Below are 19,825 nucleotides of genomic sequence, written 5' to 3'. Positions count from 1 at the left end.
GGAAAGCTCACAGAAATAGCATCACATCGTCCTTGATGGCATCCCATGCGGCAACGTAGAAGCTCGGCCCAAAACCATCCGGGCCCGGAGCGCTGCAGCGGTTCATGGAGCGAACCGCATGTAGTGCCTCCGAGACAGTGAACTCCTCAATCAGGCGCGCGCTGGCATTGCTCCTGCCCACGTAGAGATCATTGAGGGCAAAGGAGAATGAGCTAACCCCAGTGGCTGACGGGATCGAGGCTACTAGTCTCTGAATTTTGGCCGGTGATTTGCACTGTGTCTGCTCCCGGTAAAAGCTCATGTGTGACACTTAATGTCTGCTCCCGGTAAAAGCTCATGTGTGACACTTAATCAGCTGCTTCCATCGGCCATTTAGATCAAAACTAAATGATTCTAGAAATAAACAATAGATTAAAATGATATATTATTAGTACGTACTAAAAACAACTCCAACAGCCTAGCCAAAATAATTTAGTTAGGTAAATTTAAAAAAGAGAAGGTTTGCTATGCTCTCTATCCCGATCTGTATCTGGCCCCCTCCACCAACTAATTCTACCGAGCCCTCCCGCCTCGCTATTCCTCCTCCCGCGTGCCTGCTCCCTCGCCCTCCGCCCTGTTCGCCGCCCCCGCCCCAACGAGGCCACCGCACCCGCCAACCCAGCCTTCTCCGCCGCCGACGGGGTCACCGCCAAGGACCTCCACGCCACGCGCACCTCCTCGCGACCTTGCCCACTCGCGCCGCGCCAGCGACCCCACCCCGGCCCCCATGTCCAACGCCGCCGCGCCGTACCGCGGGTACCTCCCGCATGCCGTCTCCTCGCCGCGCGCGCCGGCGTTGAGCTCCGCCCGTGGCGGAGGAGGGCCGCGCCCGCGACGTCGAGCTCCGCCCCCGGCGGAGGAGGGCCTCGCCCGCGGCGCAGGAGGGCCACGCGCACGGCGGAGGAGGGCCTCGCCGGCGGCGTCGAGCTCCGCCCCCGGCGGTGGAGGGCCGCGCCCGCGCGGAGGGTCGCGCCGGCGGGAGGAGGGCCGCGCCCGCGGTGTCGAGCTCCGCCCCCGGCGGCAGAGGGTTGCGCCCGCGCGGAGGAGGGTCGCGTTGGCGGCGCTTGAGCGGAGGGATGAGCTGCGGCGGCGGAGGCTCCCCGGCGGCGAGGCGTGCGGCGCTTCCGGACTGAGTCTGATGCGTGGGGTCCACTCATCAGATCACTTTTTTGGAGTGGAGGAGAAGAATGGATGGAGAGGTTGTTGGATCTCTCATCCTTTGGCTAGCAATTTATTTGTTTACCTAGTTATTTAACTAGTCATTTAGCTAGAAATTTTACCTAATCTATTGGAGATGCTCTTAGAGAAAACTTTCAGTAACTGTTCCTATATGATTTCTGTAGTAACAAATTAATAATGTATCTCTACTCTGCCCTCTCTTGGATTGGACAGTCGGACACAACAACAGAACTAGCTAGTTCCTGTGTGCGCGAGAGGGCAAGGCCTGCCATAGTGCCATGAGCGGGGGAGCGGGGATGGTCGCGGCAGCCATCGTGCAGCGTGTCGCCAGCAAGCTCGGCAATATCGCTTGGGAGAGGATCGAGCTGATGTGGAGGTTCAAAGAGGATGCCCAGGAGATGAAGGACAAAATGGTTACTCTGCAGGTTGCGCTTAGCCATGCCGACAAGCACATCAGAGGGACTGACGACGCATTGGCCCAACATTGGCTCGAGAAGTACAAGTCTCTTGCCTATGACATCGAAGACGGGCTGGATGAGTTGGAGGCCAATGCTTTAATATGGAAATGGAACCCAAAAACGGTAACGTTCCATGACACTGAGCCTTCGTTCACATGTGTACATACAAAGTCATTTTTTTCTTCTTCATAATTTCTGTTAGGAGAATAAATGTTAGAACAATATTCCTTTTAGTTAGCGACCTAGTGTTACTATTATTGTAGAACCCTTTTTTATGAATAATGACCACACCTAGCTAGTGTGTCATCTTGCATGGTGCTATATATATAGTTGTATTCTTTTGGACCTTACTGGCAATCATCATTTCAATTTCTTTCACAAAAAAGGCATTCGTAATTTCGAAACTCGATAATTATGCACTCAATCTTCAATTCTGAATTCAATTAGCTAGATAGTTATTCGTTCTCCGACTCAAGCCTGCGTTGTGTCTACTGTTCGCTCATGAGTCATGATACCGTTCGATTGTTTTAATCTAATAGATAGAGTAATATCCTTTAGAAATTTATAGCCTTGAAATGTTACTTCTCCAGACTACACAAATGTACCACTTGAGCACCTTTTAATCAGTCATGCTCATAGATAGGATATTCTACATTGTGATTATTTTCGAGTTTTGACTAACGAAAACAAAATTGATCACAGCTTAAATTGTGCTTCTCATCTGTCAATCCAATCTTTGTGCGTATCACCATGTCAAACAAGATGAGAAGTATTAGGGTGAGGTTACATAAGATTGCTGAGAATGCCAAGAAATTCAATTTCGTCCCCCCATCTGCATCAACAGAACATGCTAATTATGAAATGGGGAGAGAAACATATGTTGGTGGCAGAGATGATGTTCAGATGGTAGGAAGGGAAAGAGAGAAGAAACATATACTTCATGAGGTGTTGGAAAAATATGGAGATCGAGGGAGCTCTATTATTCCTATTGTTGGCCTTGGTGGTATGGGTAAAACAACTGTTGCAAAATTTGTTTACACTCATAAAGAAACAACTGAGTTTGATCTGAAAGCCTGGGTCCATGTATCAATGGAGTTCGAACTAAAGAGAATTGTATGTGACATTATCTATCAGTTAGACAGCCGCATTATTCCAGCTAAAGATACTAGTCTGCATCGTCTAAAATCTCAGCTCGACCATATATTGTCTGGAAAGTTGTACCTTATTGTCTTAGATGATTTATGGGAGGAAAGGGGCCATCATTTGGAGAAACTGGTGACCATGTTACCACCAGGAGAGAAAGGCAGCAAGATAATTGTAACCACACGTAGTGAGAAAGTTGCTAGTACATTATCTGTTGTAGGAGCTTCATATTTTCATATTGTTGATCCAATCAAACTAGAGGGTTTGTCAGATTATGAATGCTGGTCTATTATGAAGCCTCTAAATTTAGGAGATGGTCAAAGTACTGACCTTGCGGACATTGGACAAGAAATTTCACGACGATGTAACGGAGTACCTCTAGTTGCCAAGGCTCTTGGTTACGTGATGCGGAAGCATTGCACAAGAGGTGCATGGCTTGAAATCAAGGATAGTAATATATTGGATATCAAGGATGATGACAAGGGAATTCTTAAGGGCTTGCTGCTGAGCTACCACCACATGGCTCCCCCACTTAAACTCTGTTTCATGTATTGCTCTATATTTCCTAAGAGCCATGAGATAGATCATGACATCTTGATCCAGCAATGGATTGCTTTGGGATTTATTCAAGATGCTGATGGACAGTCACTTCAAATACTTGGCACACAATACGTTGAAGAACTCTTTGGGATGTCCTTCCTTACAAGTTCGACTTCTCCTACAGTAAGTGAATTAATTAATTAATACTTCATATCAATTATCATATGCATAATCATGGTAATTATAAGCTTGCAATAATTCCCTATAATCTGAATTGAAGTTCGCAAATTTTTCCTCAAGGTGCCAACTGCAAGGATATTCAAACCCACATTTAAGCTCCGCATGCATGATATGGTGCACGATCTTGCAAGACATGTTGCTGGTGATGAATTATCTTGCATAAATCTTGTGGCAAATAGCAATATAAAGAGGGATAGGTTAAGTTGCCACTATCAATCATTACTAAATCAAAACAGCACATCATGGACGTACAAGGATTTTTCAACTAAGGTCAGGGCCCTGCATCTTAGGGGTTGCGAAAAATTGCATCTTCCAAACCGAGCATTCTCACACACATTATGTTTGAGAGTTCTGGATTTGGGTGGATGTGATGTGTCAGAGCTACCTAATTCTCTTTATAAACTGAAGCTGTTACGGTATCTTGATGCTTCTGGCCTTCCTATCTCAACCATGCCCAAGTTCTTGAACCGTCTCTTGAACTTGCAAACGTTGATAATTTCAAACACTTCTTTGAAGATAATGCCCGCAAGCATTAGTTGCCTCCGAAAGCTGCAATACTTTGACCTATCAGGATGTGCCAACCTTTCTGAACTTCCCGTCACTTTTGGGTCCCTAAGTGCTCTGCTCTTTCTAAACTTGGCAAGATGCCACGAACTGCATGCACTTCCAGAATCCTTTGGCATGCTGGGGAGGCTTCAATTTCTGAACCTATCCGATTGCTACAGACTCCAGTTGCTACCGAAATCTTTTCGTCTGCTTCATGACATGATACATCTTGATCTGTCGGATTGCCATAGCCTTGAAATGCTCCCAGACTGTATCGATCAAATCTCTAAGCTTGAGTATTTGAACATGACCAGCTGCTCCAAGATTCAAATGTTGCCTGAGTCTCTATGCAAACTCATGATGTTAAAACATCTAAATTTGTCATTCTGTGTAAATCTTGAGCATCTGCCCTCCTCTATTGGTAATTCACGACTTGAACGTTTGGACCTTGAAGGCTGTTTTTTCCTCGGTGACTTGCCAGATAGCATCTTTAGCATGTCTACACTTGTACATGTCGAAAGAACATTATTTACACTCAACATAAATTCTAAAGTTGAACAACTTGGGGAGAAACTAAAACTGAAAGGGTCATGCGAGCTTGATGGAGGAAACTGTGATCTATGGAGTCGAATTGAAAAGCTCGAGAAGACACCCTACCATGAAGTGAGGATCCACGGTCTTGAGAATGCAACGCATTTGGAAGGGGAAGGATCAGAGCAAGCTAAAATATTGTCGAACAACTCTAAGCTTACGAGGCTGATTCTTTTATGGGAACATGCTGGCTGTAGCAGTCTGGTGGGGCTTGCTGACAAATCGGTGATGGAGAAGCTCGTGCCTCCTAGAAGTCTCCAACACCTAGGTATTTGCGGTTATATGAGTATAGACTTCCCTAGGTGGATGCTGGACATTCCTTCCTACATACCTTACCTTACAACCATCTTTCTTGTCGGTGTGAAAGGATGCAACCACCTACCTCAACTTGGGCACCTACCAAACCTGAGAGCATTGGGCTTGGCCAAAATGCCCAATATCACGAGTGTTGGCCGTGAATTTTATGGGAACTATGGAAACTGTCAGAAGCTGAGGATGATTGCGCTCAATTCAATGGATAACTTGGAAGAGTGGTGGACAACGAGATCATCTAATGAAGATGGGGAGTTCCTAATCCCTAATCTGCATCAATTGGGTGTCGCGGATTGCCCAAAGCTGAAGTTCCTGCCTTATCCCCCAAGGAGCGTGACGTGGATGGTGGGCAACAGCGATCACGTGCTTCCGGAACGTGGCTTTGGGAACCTCTCATCTACCACAAGTCCATTTTTTCTTGTGATCGGGGGTGCATTACCTTCTTCTGAAATGTGGCGTAGGGCCCGGTACCTCTCTTCGATCGAGGGTCTTCAGCTTAACACCATCACAGGCCTCAGAACCTTGCCAGAGGCCATCCGAGGCTTCACGAACCTCCGGAAGCTTGATATACTGCTGTGTGCCGACTTAGAGAGACTGCCGGAATGTCTGGGAGACTTCACTTCATTGAGAAAAATTCGCATCCACAAGTGCCCAAAGCTGTCTTCGCTGCCAGAAAGAATACGCGGCCTTACTGAGGTGGAGCTGCGGATAGTCGACTGCCCAGCTCTGGAGAATTGGCAAGGACAGGACAGGGGTGAGATCGCTCATAGTATTTCACAAGTCTCGTATCCAAGTAGGTAATATTAGCAGATGGTTTCCACTACTTTCCCCACAACTGCATCCCAGGATTGGATCCATAGCATGGTGAGATGCTGCTTCTCGCTAGCTGATGTTTCTTAGCACACACTACATTCTTCTTTGTTTAATTTCTTTGACTTGTCTATTGCAGGCTGGTGGGCTTTTAATTTATAGCAAGATCCTGCTTCAGCAGGGTAAGCGATGCCTTACCGAATTCTAAAGTTAATGAAACGATGATGGATATATATGTGCTTATACAATACTAAATTAATTAATATTAAGTCATGCTCATCAAGGATCCTCCATGCTACCCGGGCTCTGAAATCATAATTAGCTTTCATTTTCTCTTATTTGAACCGGCGGAGTTACCTGTTCAACTTCCATAAATCATAATATAAAGTGCTTTTGTGCTAATAACAAGCACATGGTGTCCTCTTTATTTTGATTGAAAACAGAATTTTATGTACCTTAATGAAGCGCATTTAAATTTAGTACACTGACCATACTGAATAGTGATATGGCTAGTTTTTCTCTAGTTTGCAGGCATGATTGCCTGTCTAAAAAATTCAGGCGTAGTGTGAATAAGTTCTTCTGAAATCGAACAATTTACCATGATTTTTCCGCTGAAGTTGCTCGACTTCCATCCTCTCCCACATCAAAGTGCTGCTTATGGTGGGCGTTTCTTTTCGGTTATGTCGCTTAATTTATGCTGATGAACTCATGCATTTGACCATTTATCTCTGAACCTAACAAGCGAGGATCTACCTCCAAATTCCAGGCACGCAACTGGAAAGGTGTGCCAACTGGGCTGGAATTCACGTTTGTCATCTCCCCCCTGCAGGTGAGTTCAGTTCAAGTCACACAGCGTTCAGCTTATGAGTCAAATACTAGTAGTAGAAGTATAGTATAACCTGGAGCTGAGAATCAATGGCGACAATGTTTTTCAGACAGCAAGAAGAACCTGGTTATGGCCTCGTCGAACGCCGGACGAAAAGGGCGGGACACGTCGAGGTCCAAAGCACTGCATTGGGTGCGAGGGACGCCGTGCCATGACATGGCTCTCGCTTGTGCTGCTGTGACATGGAGGAACACCAAGTCAGAGGACTCTATTGAGTCAGAAATGGTATTGTCCAGTGCATGCAAATCTGAATGCCAAATCAATGGATGCACCCCGGATCCCTACGTTTCTGTTCACTGCAATGATTTTTTTAGCGACCGTGCTGAGCATGTTTTTTATTAAGAGGAGAGGAAGAAAAGTTTACAGAAAGCAGGATCCATGTGTCTACTTCATAAAAAACAAGAAGTGAAAATTGCACCAAATCATCAGCAGCCATCAGTCAGCAGTCAGCAGTACTTTTCTCTCGTAACAAATCAGCACCAGCTACCAGCCAAAACAATGATGAATGTGTTGTTCGTCTTCCCAGGAATATAATATACATTGTTATTGAAGTTGAAGCATGACAAGTGATGTTCACTGTAAATCAATGGATGGCTGCTGCTCTGCGATCTTTGTGACTCGCAGCTACATTGTTTGTCGTCCCCTGTCAATGCAAGTAGATATCGCTGTGCCTATAGCAAATCCGGTGTGTCTGAGCAAAGTACACATTGAAACATCGAGGCATTGGCAGCAACAAGTCCGAACATTTAGATGCCGCGTCTTTCCGCTCCAATTCATATTGGATGTTTGTGGTAACCACGTCGTTGTTGCTGATGTTTTCATGGATCGACAACCCCGAGGAGATATAGACATCTTGCCATCTGAACATCGATCGGAACGTCCTTCATCACCTCAAGGGCATTAGTCAGCCTGAAGGTGCCATCGACTTGTGCAGGAGGGCCACGGGCGACGCGGTCAGCTAGCAAGCATGTGCTGAGGCCTGAGGCCCTCCAGCTCCAAGTCCTTGGACCCAGGTTCCATGGTGTCGGAACACCTCGATGCGGCGGAGGAAAGCGCGCGACGGGTCTGCGCGGCGTCGTCCCTGGCGGCGCTGGCCGTGGGCGCGCCGGGACGGGAAGATGTCGGCCGCCACCGGCGAGTGGAGGCGCAGCCGGTGCTGAATACCGCGGATATGACACTAGGGGAGGGTGGCTGTGGCCTCGCTGGCGCCGAGCGCGACGGCGCGGCGAGCCGCGAGCACGAGAGCGCGCGGCCGTAGGCTCGGTTCACCCGGGACGGTATCCCTTTTACCGTCCAGGCCTGTAGTATTTTGAACCGTTGGATCGAGAGGCAGCGGTCACGATTCGGTCAGCGGAGGGGCACCGCGCAGTGCTGCAGGGCCAAGCGGCGGCCCAGGCCAGCTGCATCCCGCCCACCAGCACCACGGCCGGCTCGTCCGGTCGTCCCCGCCCCATCTCCACGGCGCACGCCACCCACCCGTCCACCAACACAGCGAGATCGTCGATCGGCACGTCGCGGCCGAACCGCTTCTGCGGCCGCAGAGCGCCCGCGTTGTAGGACAGCTCCAACGGCACCACCCGCTCCACCACGCGTAGCTCTTCCCTCGCACGGCCGCGTCGTACGCCTGGATGAACAGGCGGTACACGCGTCGCCATGTGTACGGCGTCACCGTGCTCAGCACCACGCCGCCGCGCCCCGTGCTGGCATCGAGGTCGAGCGCGCCGGCAGGCAGGGACGACACCTCGACGTCCTGGTCCCAGAGCAGAGAGCACCAAGATGCTCTTGACGGGGAGGTAGTGGCCGCCGTTCCGGGGGTTCCTCACGAGTTGACTAAGTACATTTGGAAACAAGACTAGAAACGATACCGCTGCATAGAGTTGACACGGCGAGCTCAATCCCGTGAACACGATATCCGGCTGCTCTGAAATCTCAAGCGTGCCGGCATGACTTTGACAAAGCAGATAGCGTAATTCACAACCACTCCAAGAACAGTCAAATAACACTATTCTTTCAAACCAAATCAGCATCAGCCACGAGCCACCAGCCAGCCAACAGTATTTTTTTATCATAATAAATCAGCACCAGCTACCAACTACAGCCAAGCGAATATAGTAGATCCACTCCATGGAAACAGCAGGAACTTCCTTCAAGCTTATCTTACCATATTTTAGTGCTAATCGAACTACAATCGATGAGCTAGACTTAAAGCAGTCCCAATCCCCACACGTTGTGCCTAGCGCTCTTACAAGCATATACCACACTCATCACCACCCGCCCAATCGCCACAACATGATCAAGATGGCTCTGAATCTCCCAGCTTATTTTCACCTGACCTTCCTCTGCACCACCCTGTTCTCCTTGCCATCGGTTCATCTTAGACTTGTGCGTGCCTCTTCTCCTCCAATCCAAACCCTGGTAGCTCCGATCACCAAAGACACCGGCACTTCACTGTACACCCTATCCATCTCCCAGCAGCAGTACTTGCTTGACCTCTCCGGGCCCCTTCTGTGGTCACCGTGCTCTCCCACCCACCCCACCGTCCCATGCTCCTCCGGCGAGTGTGCCGCCGCAGGATCGGGGGCGCCCGAGTTCCGCGACGGCCAATGCACCTGCACCGCCCGTCCGGCGAACCCCGTGACGGGTGAACGGGCAGTCGGCGACCTCACGCTCACGGACGTCGCCACGAACGCCTCCGACGGGAAGACGCCGACCGCGGAGGTCACCGTGCACGGCGTCGTCTCGTCCTGCGCGCCGGACAGCCTCCTCCGGTCGTTCCCGAGCGGGGCCGCCGGCGACGCGGGCCTCGGCCGCGGAAGCCTGGGCCTCCTGGCTCAGCTGCACGCGAAGCTCTCGCTTACCAAGCGGCAGTTCGCCATCTGCCTGCCGAGCACCGCGGCGGCGCCCGGCGCGGCGTTCTTCGGGAGCGGGCCGTACGGGCTCATGCCGCCGCCGCAGTTCGACGCGGGCGCCGCGCTCTCCTACACCGACCTGGTGCGCGACCCGAGGCGGCCCACCGCGTACGGCATCCGGCTGCGCGGCATCGCCGTGAACCAGGAGGCGGTGCCGCTCCCCGCCGGCGCGCTGGCCCGCGGCGGCGGCGTCACGCTCGACACGGCGCTCCCCTACACCGTCCTGCGGCGCGACGTGTACCGCCCGTTCGTGGACGCGTTCCGGAGGGCCACGGCGCGGGTCCCGCGCGCCGTCCTTCGAGCTGTGCTTCGACAGCCGCGCGCTAGGGTTCACGCGGGTCGGGTACGCGGTGGCGCCCGTGGACCTGATGATGGCGGCGCGCGGGGCCGGCAACTGGACGGTGTTCGGAGCCAACTCGCTGGCGCAGGTGGCGCCTGACGTGGCGTGCCTGGCGTTCGTCGACGGCGGGTGGGCGGCGCCGAGCGCCGTGGCCGTCGGCGGGTTCCAGATGGAGAACAATTTCTTGCTGTTCGACGAGGCCTCGTCCAAGCTCGGGTTCAGCGGCACCCTGCTGTTCATCAGGACCACCTGCGGCAACTTCAACTTCTCCACAACTTGACCATTAGCTCAGTACTAGCCCTTGCGTGAACTTGACCGTGCTACCGTTAATCTACCTGTTTCGATCTTTGAATAAGAAGTGATGGACGCTCGTGTATGTTTCTGTGTGCATTTCACCGAACACCTTGATTTCAGCTAGTAGCATCCTGTGTGCATTTGGCCCAGCTGTGGCCTGTTGTATATGCCAGAAGGTCAATGCCTATCCCGCACGAACGAACCCAAAGAAATTCCGGCTTCCAACTGACACGCGCGTACGTTTCCTTTGACTCGCACGCAGTTTCATGGCTTCGCCCATACTCCACGGCAGGATCCGATGGGCATGGTAGTATGGTACCATGCATGCTACACCAATTGTTTTGTACAGTTTCTGCAAACCGACGGAGATCGCCACGCCATTGCCGCCGCGCCGAACTAGAATAATATACTCCATGGAACCATAAAGGTTTTTATCTGGACCATTCATTCTGTACTCGGGATTGTGTTGTACCTCCTGACGTATGATTATGTTCCGTCAGTGTACTTTTGTACTGTATACATATGTATTTTCAGATTTCGTGCTGTACGCAGTAACATAATATTATTATCCCGAACCAGTACGGTTGGAAACATTTCAAAATCATTTGAATCCTCCGCCTCTCTCCTCATCTCCCGTCTACCCCTCTCTCTCCTCGCGGACCGGACGCCGCCGCAGATCTGCGGAGACCACCCGCGACCGGATGCCGCCGCAGATCTGCACCAGCTCCGGCGCCCTGGGCATCGCTGGTCACGGCGCGGTGGCTCCGGCGTCGCGGTTCGGCGGCGCGGAGACCACCTGTGATCGGACGCCACGGCAGATCTGCGCCAGCTCCGGCGCCCTGGGCATCGCGGTTCACGGCGCGACGGCCCGGGCGTCGCGGCCCGGCGGCGCGGAGACCACCCGCGGCCGGCGGCGCTCGAGGGCCTGACGACGCTGGAGCTCATGGGCGCCGACCGCACGGGGCTCCTCTCCGAGGTCTTCGCCATGCTAGACAACATGGAGTGCAGCATCATGGAGGCCTGCGCGTGGACGCACCGCGGCTGCCTACCCTGCGTGGCGTTCCTCGGCGGCGAGGACCCGGACGCCGGTCGCGTGGCGCGCATCCTCGCCCGCCTCGGCCACCTCGCCTACTTCTACAGCGCCCCGGCCAGCCCCACTCGCGGCGGCCCCAAGGACTTCGGCGCCGCCGCCGTCCTCCTCGACTTCGACTTCTCGTCACCGTCGCCCTCCGCCGCCGCCATGTCGTCCGCGGACGAGCTCTTCTGCAACGGCCAGATCCGCCACATCCGCCTCGCCGCCGCGCTGCTCCAGCCGCCGCAGCCCCATGGGGATGCCGCGGCGGCACCCGGCTCCGGCGCCGCGAAGGAGGACGAATGCGGCGGCGGCGGCGGCATCGGCGCCGCGCCCGACGAGCGCGACCGCGTCCGGGCCGCTCCGTGCGTCGGAAGGCTGGGCGGGCGCTGCAGCTGGGCGAGGCGGATGCGGTGCTGGCTGGTGGGCGCCGGGCGGCGGACGCGGTGCTGGGCGGTGGGCGCCGGCGAGGCGGACGCGGTTCTGGGCGGCGCTGCAGCCGGGCGAGGCCGACGCTCAGGAGCCTGGCCATCGCCAGCGCCGACGAGGACCGCAACGACGCCGCGCCCTCGCCGCGCGGGCTCGACCCCGCGGTGCTCGCCGCGATACCCGTGGTCGCGGTAGCCGAGGGCCCGGGCGCCGTCACGAGCGGGGACTGCGCGGTCTGCCTTGCCGAGCTCGAGCCCGGGGAGAAGGCCCGCGAGCTGCCGCGCTGCGGCCACCGTTTCCATGTCGAGTGCATCGACGCCTGGTTCCGCGGCGACGCCACGTGCCCGCTCTGCCGCGCGGACGCCGTCGTCGTCAACACCGCGCCGTCCGCGCCCGCAAAAGATGGGGCGCCGCCGGAGGTGCGCATAGACGTAGCCGGAGACGCCGCAGGCCATCATTCCGTCGCGCCGCCGATGATGGCGAGGCTGCCGAGCGGCACGGATCTTGGCAAGGCGAGGCAGGTCTTCGCTTCCGCCCACTTCGCCGCTTCCTTCTGCGAGGCGCTGGTGACGGCGCACGAGATGGCGTCGGAGGCCTCATCCATCGCCGCCGCGGGGCCTGCGCCATTCTCCACTTGTGATTCTTTTGTTTGCTCTCAGTTCAAGTCGAGCAGCGGCTTTGGTTTTGTTTCCCTTGATCTCTCCTCTGATTTTGCTCCGCATCTTGCTTTTCGTTTGATCTTATTTCTTGGCGATCTGGAAGGGATTCTTTTCGATTCGATTTTGGGAAAGCACGATGTACAAGAAATATTCATGGTATATTACTATTGTATACACCACGATGTACCACATCTGATTTTCTTCTCAATTTTATTTGTTGTGGATAATCCTTTATGTTTATTGTTGATTTTTTAGTCCATGCACCACCGGATAATTTTGGTGTTCGACCAGCGAACATGGATTTGTATATTTGTACAGGAAGAATTTGTATTTTGTGTTTTTACTGTTGTTAATATACTCATAGCATATAGAACCGTGACTAAAAAATGTGTTCAAATCTAAGTGTACAACGAGAATGAGCTCTTGTCAAGTGTTGAGTATACTGTGGTACATATTACATTTGATCAGTACAATAATATAATTACTACTATTGTAGCAGCGTACAACATTAAAAGAGCATGGTACAGTGGAGTACCTAGAGGTACCTGTATCTAACGAAGATCATCAGTCTTATCATAATTCGATTTTGGTTATATTTATGTTAATATACATGAGAGAGAAGATAGCTATGGATAACAGTACTATTTTAAAATTTGAACAAGTAATGCATATGGAGCAGAGAGTACAAGCCATTAGCTTTACACGGATCCCGAAGTCAAAAAGGTACTGCTAGCACTGTGTAGGAGGACATGCTTTTCCCACCACTAGCCAGACACGCGCCCACCTTCGGTATACATACACTAAAAAAATGAGATACATATGGAATACTAGCACTAAAGACAAGCTGGCACATATCCCTATATAAGAAAAACGGCCACGATAACTTCTATCACAGCTCTGTGGTGTACCAATCATTTTTCGCGCCGCGGTGCAGATCAGTGTGCGTGATCTGTGTTGAGAAGTCTTCACCTGTAGGGCATGATCCTGTCGAGAAGATCAGAACACTAAAGTCTAGAACAGGCTGGCTCTTAGCTCAAACCCATTAGCAATGGCGTTGCTTCGGAGCTAGAGTATATAGTCTTTGTTTAGTTACGCTGTGTAAAATTTTTGAAATGACATCTTCTTATATTTGAAGTACTAAACATAAACTAATCATAAAATAAATTACAGAATTCGTTTGTAAATCGCGAGACGAATCTAATGAGCCTAATTAATCCATCATTAGATGTTGTTTACTGTAGCATTACTGTATCAATTTAGCGTCCAATTACGGTCTAATTAGGTTCATTAGATTCGTCTCGCGATTTACAGACAAACTGTGCCATGTATTTTTTATTTCGTCTAGATTTAATTCTCCATGCAGGTGCCGGAAAAAAATTAGAATTTTAAATTTTGCAACTAAACAAAGGCATAGTAATAAAATAAGTTGCAGGGCAACCCACTATATATATATAAGGAGAGCCGAGCGAGCAGATGAGCACGAACACTGCACACACATCGAAAGCATTTCCCTAGCCAGCTCACCTGGTTCACCTTCCGAAGGATGGAGAAGGAGATGCCCCGGCGGCACAAGACCCTGCTCCTCTTGGCCGTCTCGGTGCTCGCGCTGGCGTGGCCAGCCTCGTGCGCCGACCCCGTGCTCTTCCCGGTGGCCAAGGACGCCGCCACCTCCCTCTACACCATCCCCGTCAGGGACGGCGCCAACCACGTCATCGACCTCGCCGGCCCGCTCCTCTGGTCCCCGTGCGCCAGCGACCACTTGCCGGCAAAGTTCTCGTGCGGGGACTCTGTCTGCAAGCTCGCCAACGCCTACCGCCCCCCCGGCTGCCGTGAGGCCAGCCAGCCGTGCAAGCAGCAGTGCAAGGCGTACCCGTACAACCCGGTCTCGGGGCAGTGCGCCGGCGCGAGCCTGATCCACACGAGGCTCGTTGCCAACACCACCGACGGCAAGAACCCGCTCCGGCAGGTCTCCGTCCGGGCCGTGGCGGCGTGCGCGCCGCGGAAGCTCCTGGCGCGGCTGCCCAGGGGCGCCGCGGGCGTCGCGGGGCTCGCGGCGTCCGGCCTGGCGCTGCCGGCGCAGGTCGCGGCGTCGCAGCGCGTCGCAAGCAAGTTCATGCTCTGCCTCCCGAGGCGCGACGAGGGCGTGGCCATCTTCGGCAGGGGCCCGCTCTTCCTCCTCCCGGAGTCGGCCATCGGGGACTTCACGGACACCACGCTGCTCAGCAAGAGAGGCAGCTCCGGCTACTACCTTCCCGTGAAGGCCGTCGCCGTCGGCAAAGCGCGGGTGCCCCTCCTCAGGGACGCGCTCGCCACCGGCGGCGTCGTGCTCGGCACCACGGCGCCGTACACCGCGCTCCGGCCCGACGTGTACCGCCCGTTGGCGGACGCGTTCGACAAGGCCCTGACGCGGGAGTGGAACAACACCAGGAGAGTGGCGGCGGTGGCGCCCTTCGAGCTGTGCTACGATTCGAAGACGCTCCCTGGCCCGACCCGGATCGGCTGGCTTGTCCCGGACATCGACCTCGTGCTCCAGGGTGGAAAGACCAACTGGACCTTTAGCGGCCTCAGCTCGATGGTGGACGTCAACAACTTCGCGGCGTCGTGCTTCGGGTTCGTCGAGATGAAGCCGGAGAAGGGCGGGTACGGCGGGGCGCCGGCGGTGGTGATCGGAGGGTTCCAGATGGAGAACCACGTCCTGCAGTTCGACCTGGAGAGGCGGCGCCTTGGGTTTGCCAGGGTGCCCTTTTATACGTCGTGCAGTAACTTTAATTTCACACGGGCCGGCTAGGCTTCGCATGTCCCAATCGTAAGAGCCTGACGGCATGTGTCCTGTAATCCTGTTTCATGTATCTGGTCTTGGTCACCAGACACTCGATACTCCTTGATCATCCTAGTGAACTGCCAAGTATGTTATCTACTAGTAAAGTCTTTAGTCTGCAAGGCATTTGAGTGTTTCTCGAGTCCCTGGAAATGCAAATATTATAGAACTTATGTACAATATTACATGTAAAATACATACCCCCTCTGTTTGAATTGCTTGTCAAATCATAGTAGATTACTTTTTTATGATAAATACATACTCCCTCTGTTCATTAATATAAGATGCTGTTGATTTTTGCTCGTGTCTTCACTAACAATATTATTTGCTAGTTTCCAAGTTCTAAAATATACACATACGTTGATATGTAACCACTGTCATATACTCCCTCCGTCCGATAATATAAGGCACGGTAGTAATTCTAAAACGGATTAAGGGAGAGAACAAAAGACACATGTATTCTCCGAGAGCTCTCCGTATACTGGTTGTTCCTAAGGTTAAGCAGGGAAGGAAGTAATAAAAGGGTAAAAATGCAGGTAAGAGCTAAGTAAAATTAAATTAGTTTTTAAATACTTATCCAAAGTTCTAGGATGCTTTATATTCGAGTACAAGTTTTGAACCCTTCAATGCCTTATATTTCATGATGGAGTGAGTATGGAGGAATGAAATTGGCACTCCCCCCTAACAAAAAATACTTACTCGCCAAAAGAAAAAAAAAGTAGTCCTTTTTTGGTGCGTCAAAGGAGGAATAATGATAGTAACATAGATGGTCATTTTAAACTGCATCAGTGTGTGTATGGGGAGGGGGGGCATATATCCCCAGTTAGTAGGGTGCATCACAGGTTGGATCAAAGATAAAGGTGGCTGCAAGTAGCTTCATACTAGAATCCTAATATGGTCTTGATGTCTGTTTCTAGTGTCAAACTGAGGCCCTGTTTAGTTCCCAAATTTTTTTCAAGATTCCCCGTCACATCAAATTTTTGGACACATGCATAGAGCATTAAATATAGTTTAAAAAAATAATCAATTGCACAGTTTGGCTGTAAATGATGAGATGAATCTTTTGAGTCTAATTAGTCTATGATTGGACACTAATTACCAAATAAAAACGAAAGTGTTATAGTAGTCAAACCCAAACAATTTCGCGAACTAAACACACTCTGAAAAAGTGTGGCGGACAGCGACAAAAACCGTGAGCACTTCCATTCTTTCCATTTCCATGTTGAATAAGGCAAAGTGTTGAGCCGTCGTAAGGAATGACATGAAGACATGAATTGGAGATATTTTGACGTCATTTGCGATTTAAAATTTTAAAAGGTATTGTCCATCATTTTTGATCAAGTTGAGCATATAAGATTGTATTGTTCCATTTTTTTAATTTTATCTTATTATTACAATTGCATATTTTTTCACGTCGAGTGTATAATCAAGTTGATCCACCTATTGCGGGGAGCTGACTGCGCCGGTAGCTAGCGACAGCAACACGAAGGGTAACTGGGCAAGGAAAGGAATGATAAATATAGTTGAGTGTTTTTCTTTGATAAACAAATATAATTGAGTGTTGGGGCGTCCAAATTAAATAACTCTCAGTGCGATTTAGCTAATTCGTAACCAATGATCATAAGTTGATCAAGAGCTGCACTGAACACAATATAAACCATTCCTGAGCTGAAAATCTCCAGACGGTTATAATCCATGGCGTACATAGGAAGCCACCTCGTCGGCCGGGCATGGCGCCGCCGGCGTGACAGCCGAGAAGGTCAACGCATTACTCTCGTGATGGTCCCCGAGCAACGCGTGTGCAGGCTTCCGTTGACTGCGCACCTTCGTTGATACGCCTCGCGGCCTCGGCTAGACTCCAAGACCCGATCGCGATCGGCATGGCAGCAGGCAAAAATGCGTAAATTTTTTGGTGTAAAACATTTTATCATTTTTGTTTGTATTTAATAATTATTATTCCGCTATAGATTAACTAGACTCAAAAAATCCGTCTCACAAATTATAAATAAATTGTGTAATTAATTATTTTATTTATCTACATTTAATATTTTATGCATGCGTTCAAAAATTCGATGTAATGGAAAAATTTGTGAAATATTTTTTTAGTGCAGACTTGGCAAGTCGGCAACTGACGGGAATCGCCATTCCTGTGCGGCGGAGAGCTCAGTGAGATCTGTGACTGGCAAGCACTATATAAGGAGCGCCATTTAGAGCAGCAGACGCATCATCAACCACCAATCACAGGCCACAGCTCACCAGGAAGCTCAGCATCGACCATGGAGATGCCACGGCCCGCGCTCCTCATCCTCTTGGCCGCCTCGCTGCTCGTGCTAGCGTGGCCGGCTTCGTGCGCCGACCCCGTGCTCATCCCTGTCGCCAAGGACCCGGCCACCTCCCTCTACACCGTCCCCATCAGGGACGGCGACAACCACGTCATCGACCTCGCCTGCCCGCTGCTCTGGTCCACCTGCGCCAGCGACCACCTTCCGGCGGCCTTCTCCTGCAATGCCACAGAGTGCAGGGACGCCAACGCCTACCGCGCCCCGAGCTGCCGCATCGCCGGCCAGCCCTGCAAGAAGCGGTGCAGGGCGTACCCGTACAACCCCATCACGGGGCAGTGCGCCGCCGCAAACCTGGTCCACACCAGGTTCATCGCCAACACCACCGACGGCAAGAACCCGCTGCAGCAGGTCTCCGTCCGGGCCGTGGCGGCGTGCGCGCCCAGGAACATCCTGGCGTCGCTGCCCAAGGACGTCGCGGGCGTCGCGGGGCTCTCGGCGTCCGGCCTGGCGCTGCCGGCGCAGGTCGCGGCCTCGCACCGCGTCGCCAGCAAGTTCCTGCTCTGCCTCCCGAGGCGCGGCGAGGGCGTCGCCATCTTCGGCGGTGGCCCGCTGTTCCTCCTCCCGGAGTCGGCCATGGGCGACCTCACGGCGACGCTGGCGTTCACCCCGCTCCGCCGCAGGAAAGACAACCCCTTGTACTACATCCCGGTGCAGGGCATCGCCGTGAACCAGGCGCAGGTGCCGCTCCCCGCGAACGCGCTTGCCGCCGCCGGCGTCGTGCTCTGCACCCGGGTGGCGTACACCGCGCTCCGGCCGGACGTGTACCGCCCGGTCGTGGACTCGTTCGACAGGGCCCTGGCGCGGAACGACGCCAAGGTCCCGGCGGTGGCGCCCTTCGAGCTCTGCTACCGGTCGAGCATGTTGGGGAACTCGCACCTCGGCTACGCCGTGCCGGACATCGCCCTGGTGCTCGAGGGTGGGAAGAGCTGGACGTTCGTGGGCAGCAGCTCGATGGTGGACGTGAACAGCCAGACCGCGTGCCTCGCCTTGGTCGAGATGAAGGGGGTGAAGGCCGGGGATCCCAGCGCGGCGGCGGTGGTGGTCGGAGGGTTCCAGATGGAGAACCACCTTCTGCAGTTCGACCTGGAGAAGCAACAGCTCGGCTTCGCCAAGGTGCCGTTTTTCTCGGCGTGCAGTAACTTCAACCTCACCAAGACCCAGTACTACTAGTGCAGTGGATTCTTCTCCTTCTCGGACCTCGATCACGGCAAGTTAGTGGCCTGCAAAGTCTGTCACCTGTTTAAGTACTACTAGCTCGGTTTAATGATCATGTGCACCGATCAACGATGACAAATTTCTGGAACCCACTTTTTTTTTTAAAAAAAATTCTGGAACCCTACTTGTTTTGTTAAGTAGTACTCCCTTTATACGGGTAAAAAATAACGTTTAGAACAGAATTTAGCATATAAGGAGTGATTAATTACAGTGACCCTCTTTTGCAATGGAGACAATTTTGCAACTCTTACATTAAGACTCTGTTTAGATCTTTACCCGTGAACCCCGTAAACGCAAAAAAAAAAAACATCACATCGAATGTTTTGACACATGCATAGAGTACTAAATGAAGTTTATTTACAAAACTTTTTGCATGGATGGGTTGTAAATCGCGAGACGAATCTAATGAGCCTACTTAATCCATGATTTGCAACAGTGATGCTACAGTAACCATCCATTAATTATGGATTAATTAACATCATTAGATTCGTCTCGCGATTTACAACCCATTTGTGCAAAAAGTTTTGTAAATAGACTTTATTTAATACTTCAAATTAGTAAAATTTCATCGCAAATTTTTTTTGCGTTGGAACTAAACACGGCCTAAAATCAGAATTGCCCTGCACTCCAACCTGAGGAAAAGCAACAAAGCTCGAACTGAATACCCTCTGCCTTTTCATCACCAAATCTCCCAATTTCCGCGGTGGTTAGGCTATCTCCAACAGCAGGAACCCAAACAAAAGACTCATTTCAGGTTTTGGGTCATGTACAGTAAAAGGGTCACACACCCAAATCTTTCCTTCTCCAACAATGAACGCAAAAACACGACACCAATTCCATTCCGGCAGCGCCTCGTCTTGGGCCCACCTCGCCGTTCCTGCCGCTCCCCACCGCGCCGCCCCGCCGCGCCGGCCGCTCCCCGCCACTGGCCTGCCTCGCCGTGCCGGCCGCTCCCTATCGCGGGTCTGCCTCGCCGCATTCAGCTGCTTCCCGCCACGCCGGC

General features: G+C 52.1%; 3 protein-coding genes and 1 pseudogene across 10 annotated transcripts; all 4 read left to right on the top strand.

Moving 5' to 3' along the window:
* The first annotated feature begins 548 nt into the window (after nt 1-548).
* Nucleotides 549-7,354, top strand: LOC120673556 (putative disease resistance protein RGA1). 8 transcript variants are annotated; one of them, XR_005674684.1, is made up of 8 exons: nt 552-1,238; nt 1,432-1,799; nt 2,379-3,542; nt 3,660-5,912; nt 5,998-6,040; nt 6,383-6,518; nt 6,625-6,687; nt 6,794-7,048. XR_005674684.1 is itself a non-coding variant. In XM_039954447.1 (6 exons), the coding sequence occupies exons 2-6, from the start codon at nt 1,497-1,499 to the stop codon at nt 7,084-7,086; spliced, it is 1,866 nt and encodes a 621-aa protein (XP_039810381.1). In that variant the 5' UTR covers nt 549-1,238; nt 1,432-1,496; the 3' UTR covers nt 7,087-7,354. The 8 variants fall into 8 exon arrangements, 2 of the variants coding, with proteins under 2 accessions (XP_039810381.1, XP_039810382.1); XR_005674687.1 differs by lacking the exon at nt 3,660-5,912 and having other exon boundaries at nt 549-1,238; XR_005674688.1 differs by lacking the exon at nt 3,660-5,912 and having other exon boundaries at nt 549-1,238; nt 5,998-6,068.
* Nucleotides 7,355-9,042: 1,688 nt separating this feature from the next.
* LOC120675127 lies at nt 9,043-10,337 on the top strand (annotated as a pseudogene).
* Nucleotides 10,338-13,909: 3,572 nt separating this feature from the next.
* Nucleotides 13,910-15,441, top strand: LOC120676429 (chitinase CLP-like). The gene has a single exon (XM_039957691.1). The coding sequence runs from the start codon at nt 13,991-13,993 to the stop codon at nt 15,233-15,235; it is 1,245 nt and encodes a 414-aa protein (XP_039813625.1). The 5' UTR covers nt 13,910-13,990; the 3' UTR covers nt 15,236-15,441.
* A 2,069-nt stretch (nt 15,442-17,510) lies between these two features.
* LOC120676603 (chitinase CLP-like) lies at nt 17,511-18,892 on the top strand. The gene has a single exon (XM_039957916.1). It carries the CDS (start codon nt 17,542-17,544, stop codon nt 18,775-18,777), a length of 1,236 nt encoding a protein of 411 aa, XP_039813850.1. The 5' UTR covers nt 17,511-17,541; the 3' UTR covers nt 18,778-18,892.
* The last annotated feature ends 933 nt before the right edge of the window (nt 18,893-19,825 follow it).

Source organism: Panicum virgatum, chromosome 5N (genome assembly GCF_016808335.1).
Source record: "Panicum virgatum strain AP13 chromosome 5N, P.virgatum_v5, whole genome shotgun sequence".
Lineage (NCBI taxonomy): Eukaryota > Viridiplantae > Streptophyta > Magnoliopsida > Poales > Poaceae > Panicum > Panicum virgatum.
Note: the sequence above shows the minus strand (reverse complement) of the source record. Positions and strands in the feature narration are given on the sequence as shown.

What these genes read in the sequence shown, in the direction of transcription:
- LOC120673556 (XM_039954447.1), top strand. Translation starts at nt 1,497, where the DNA reads ATGAGCGGGGGAGCGGGGATGGTCGCGGCAGCCATCGTGCAGCGTGTC. An exon ending in CAAGTTCGACTTCTCCTACA is followed by an intron (nt 3,543 to 5,997) that starts GTAAGTGAATTA and finishes TGTCTATTGCAG; the next exon opens with GCTGGTGGGCTTTTAATTTA. An exon ending in TTGTCATCTCCCCCCTGCAG is followed by an intron (nt 6,688 to 6,793) that starts GTGAGTTCAGTT and finishes AATGTTTTTCAG; the next exon opens with ACAGCAAGAAGAACCTGGTT.
- LOC120676429 (XM_039957691.1), top strand. Translation starts at nt 13,991, where the DNA reads ATGGAGAAGGAGATGCCCCGGCGGCACAAGACCCTGCTCCTCTTGGCC.
- LOC120676603 (XM_039957916.1), top strand. Translation starts at nt 17,542, where the DNA reads ATGGAGATGCCACGGCCCGCGCTCCTCATCCTCTTGGCCGCCTCGCTG.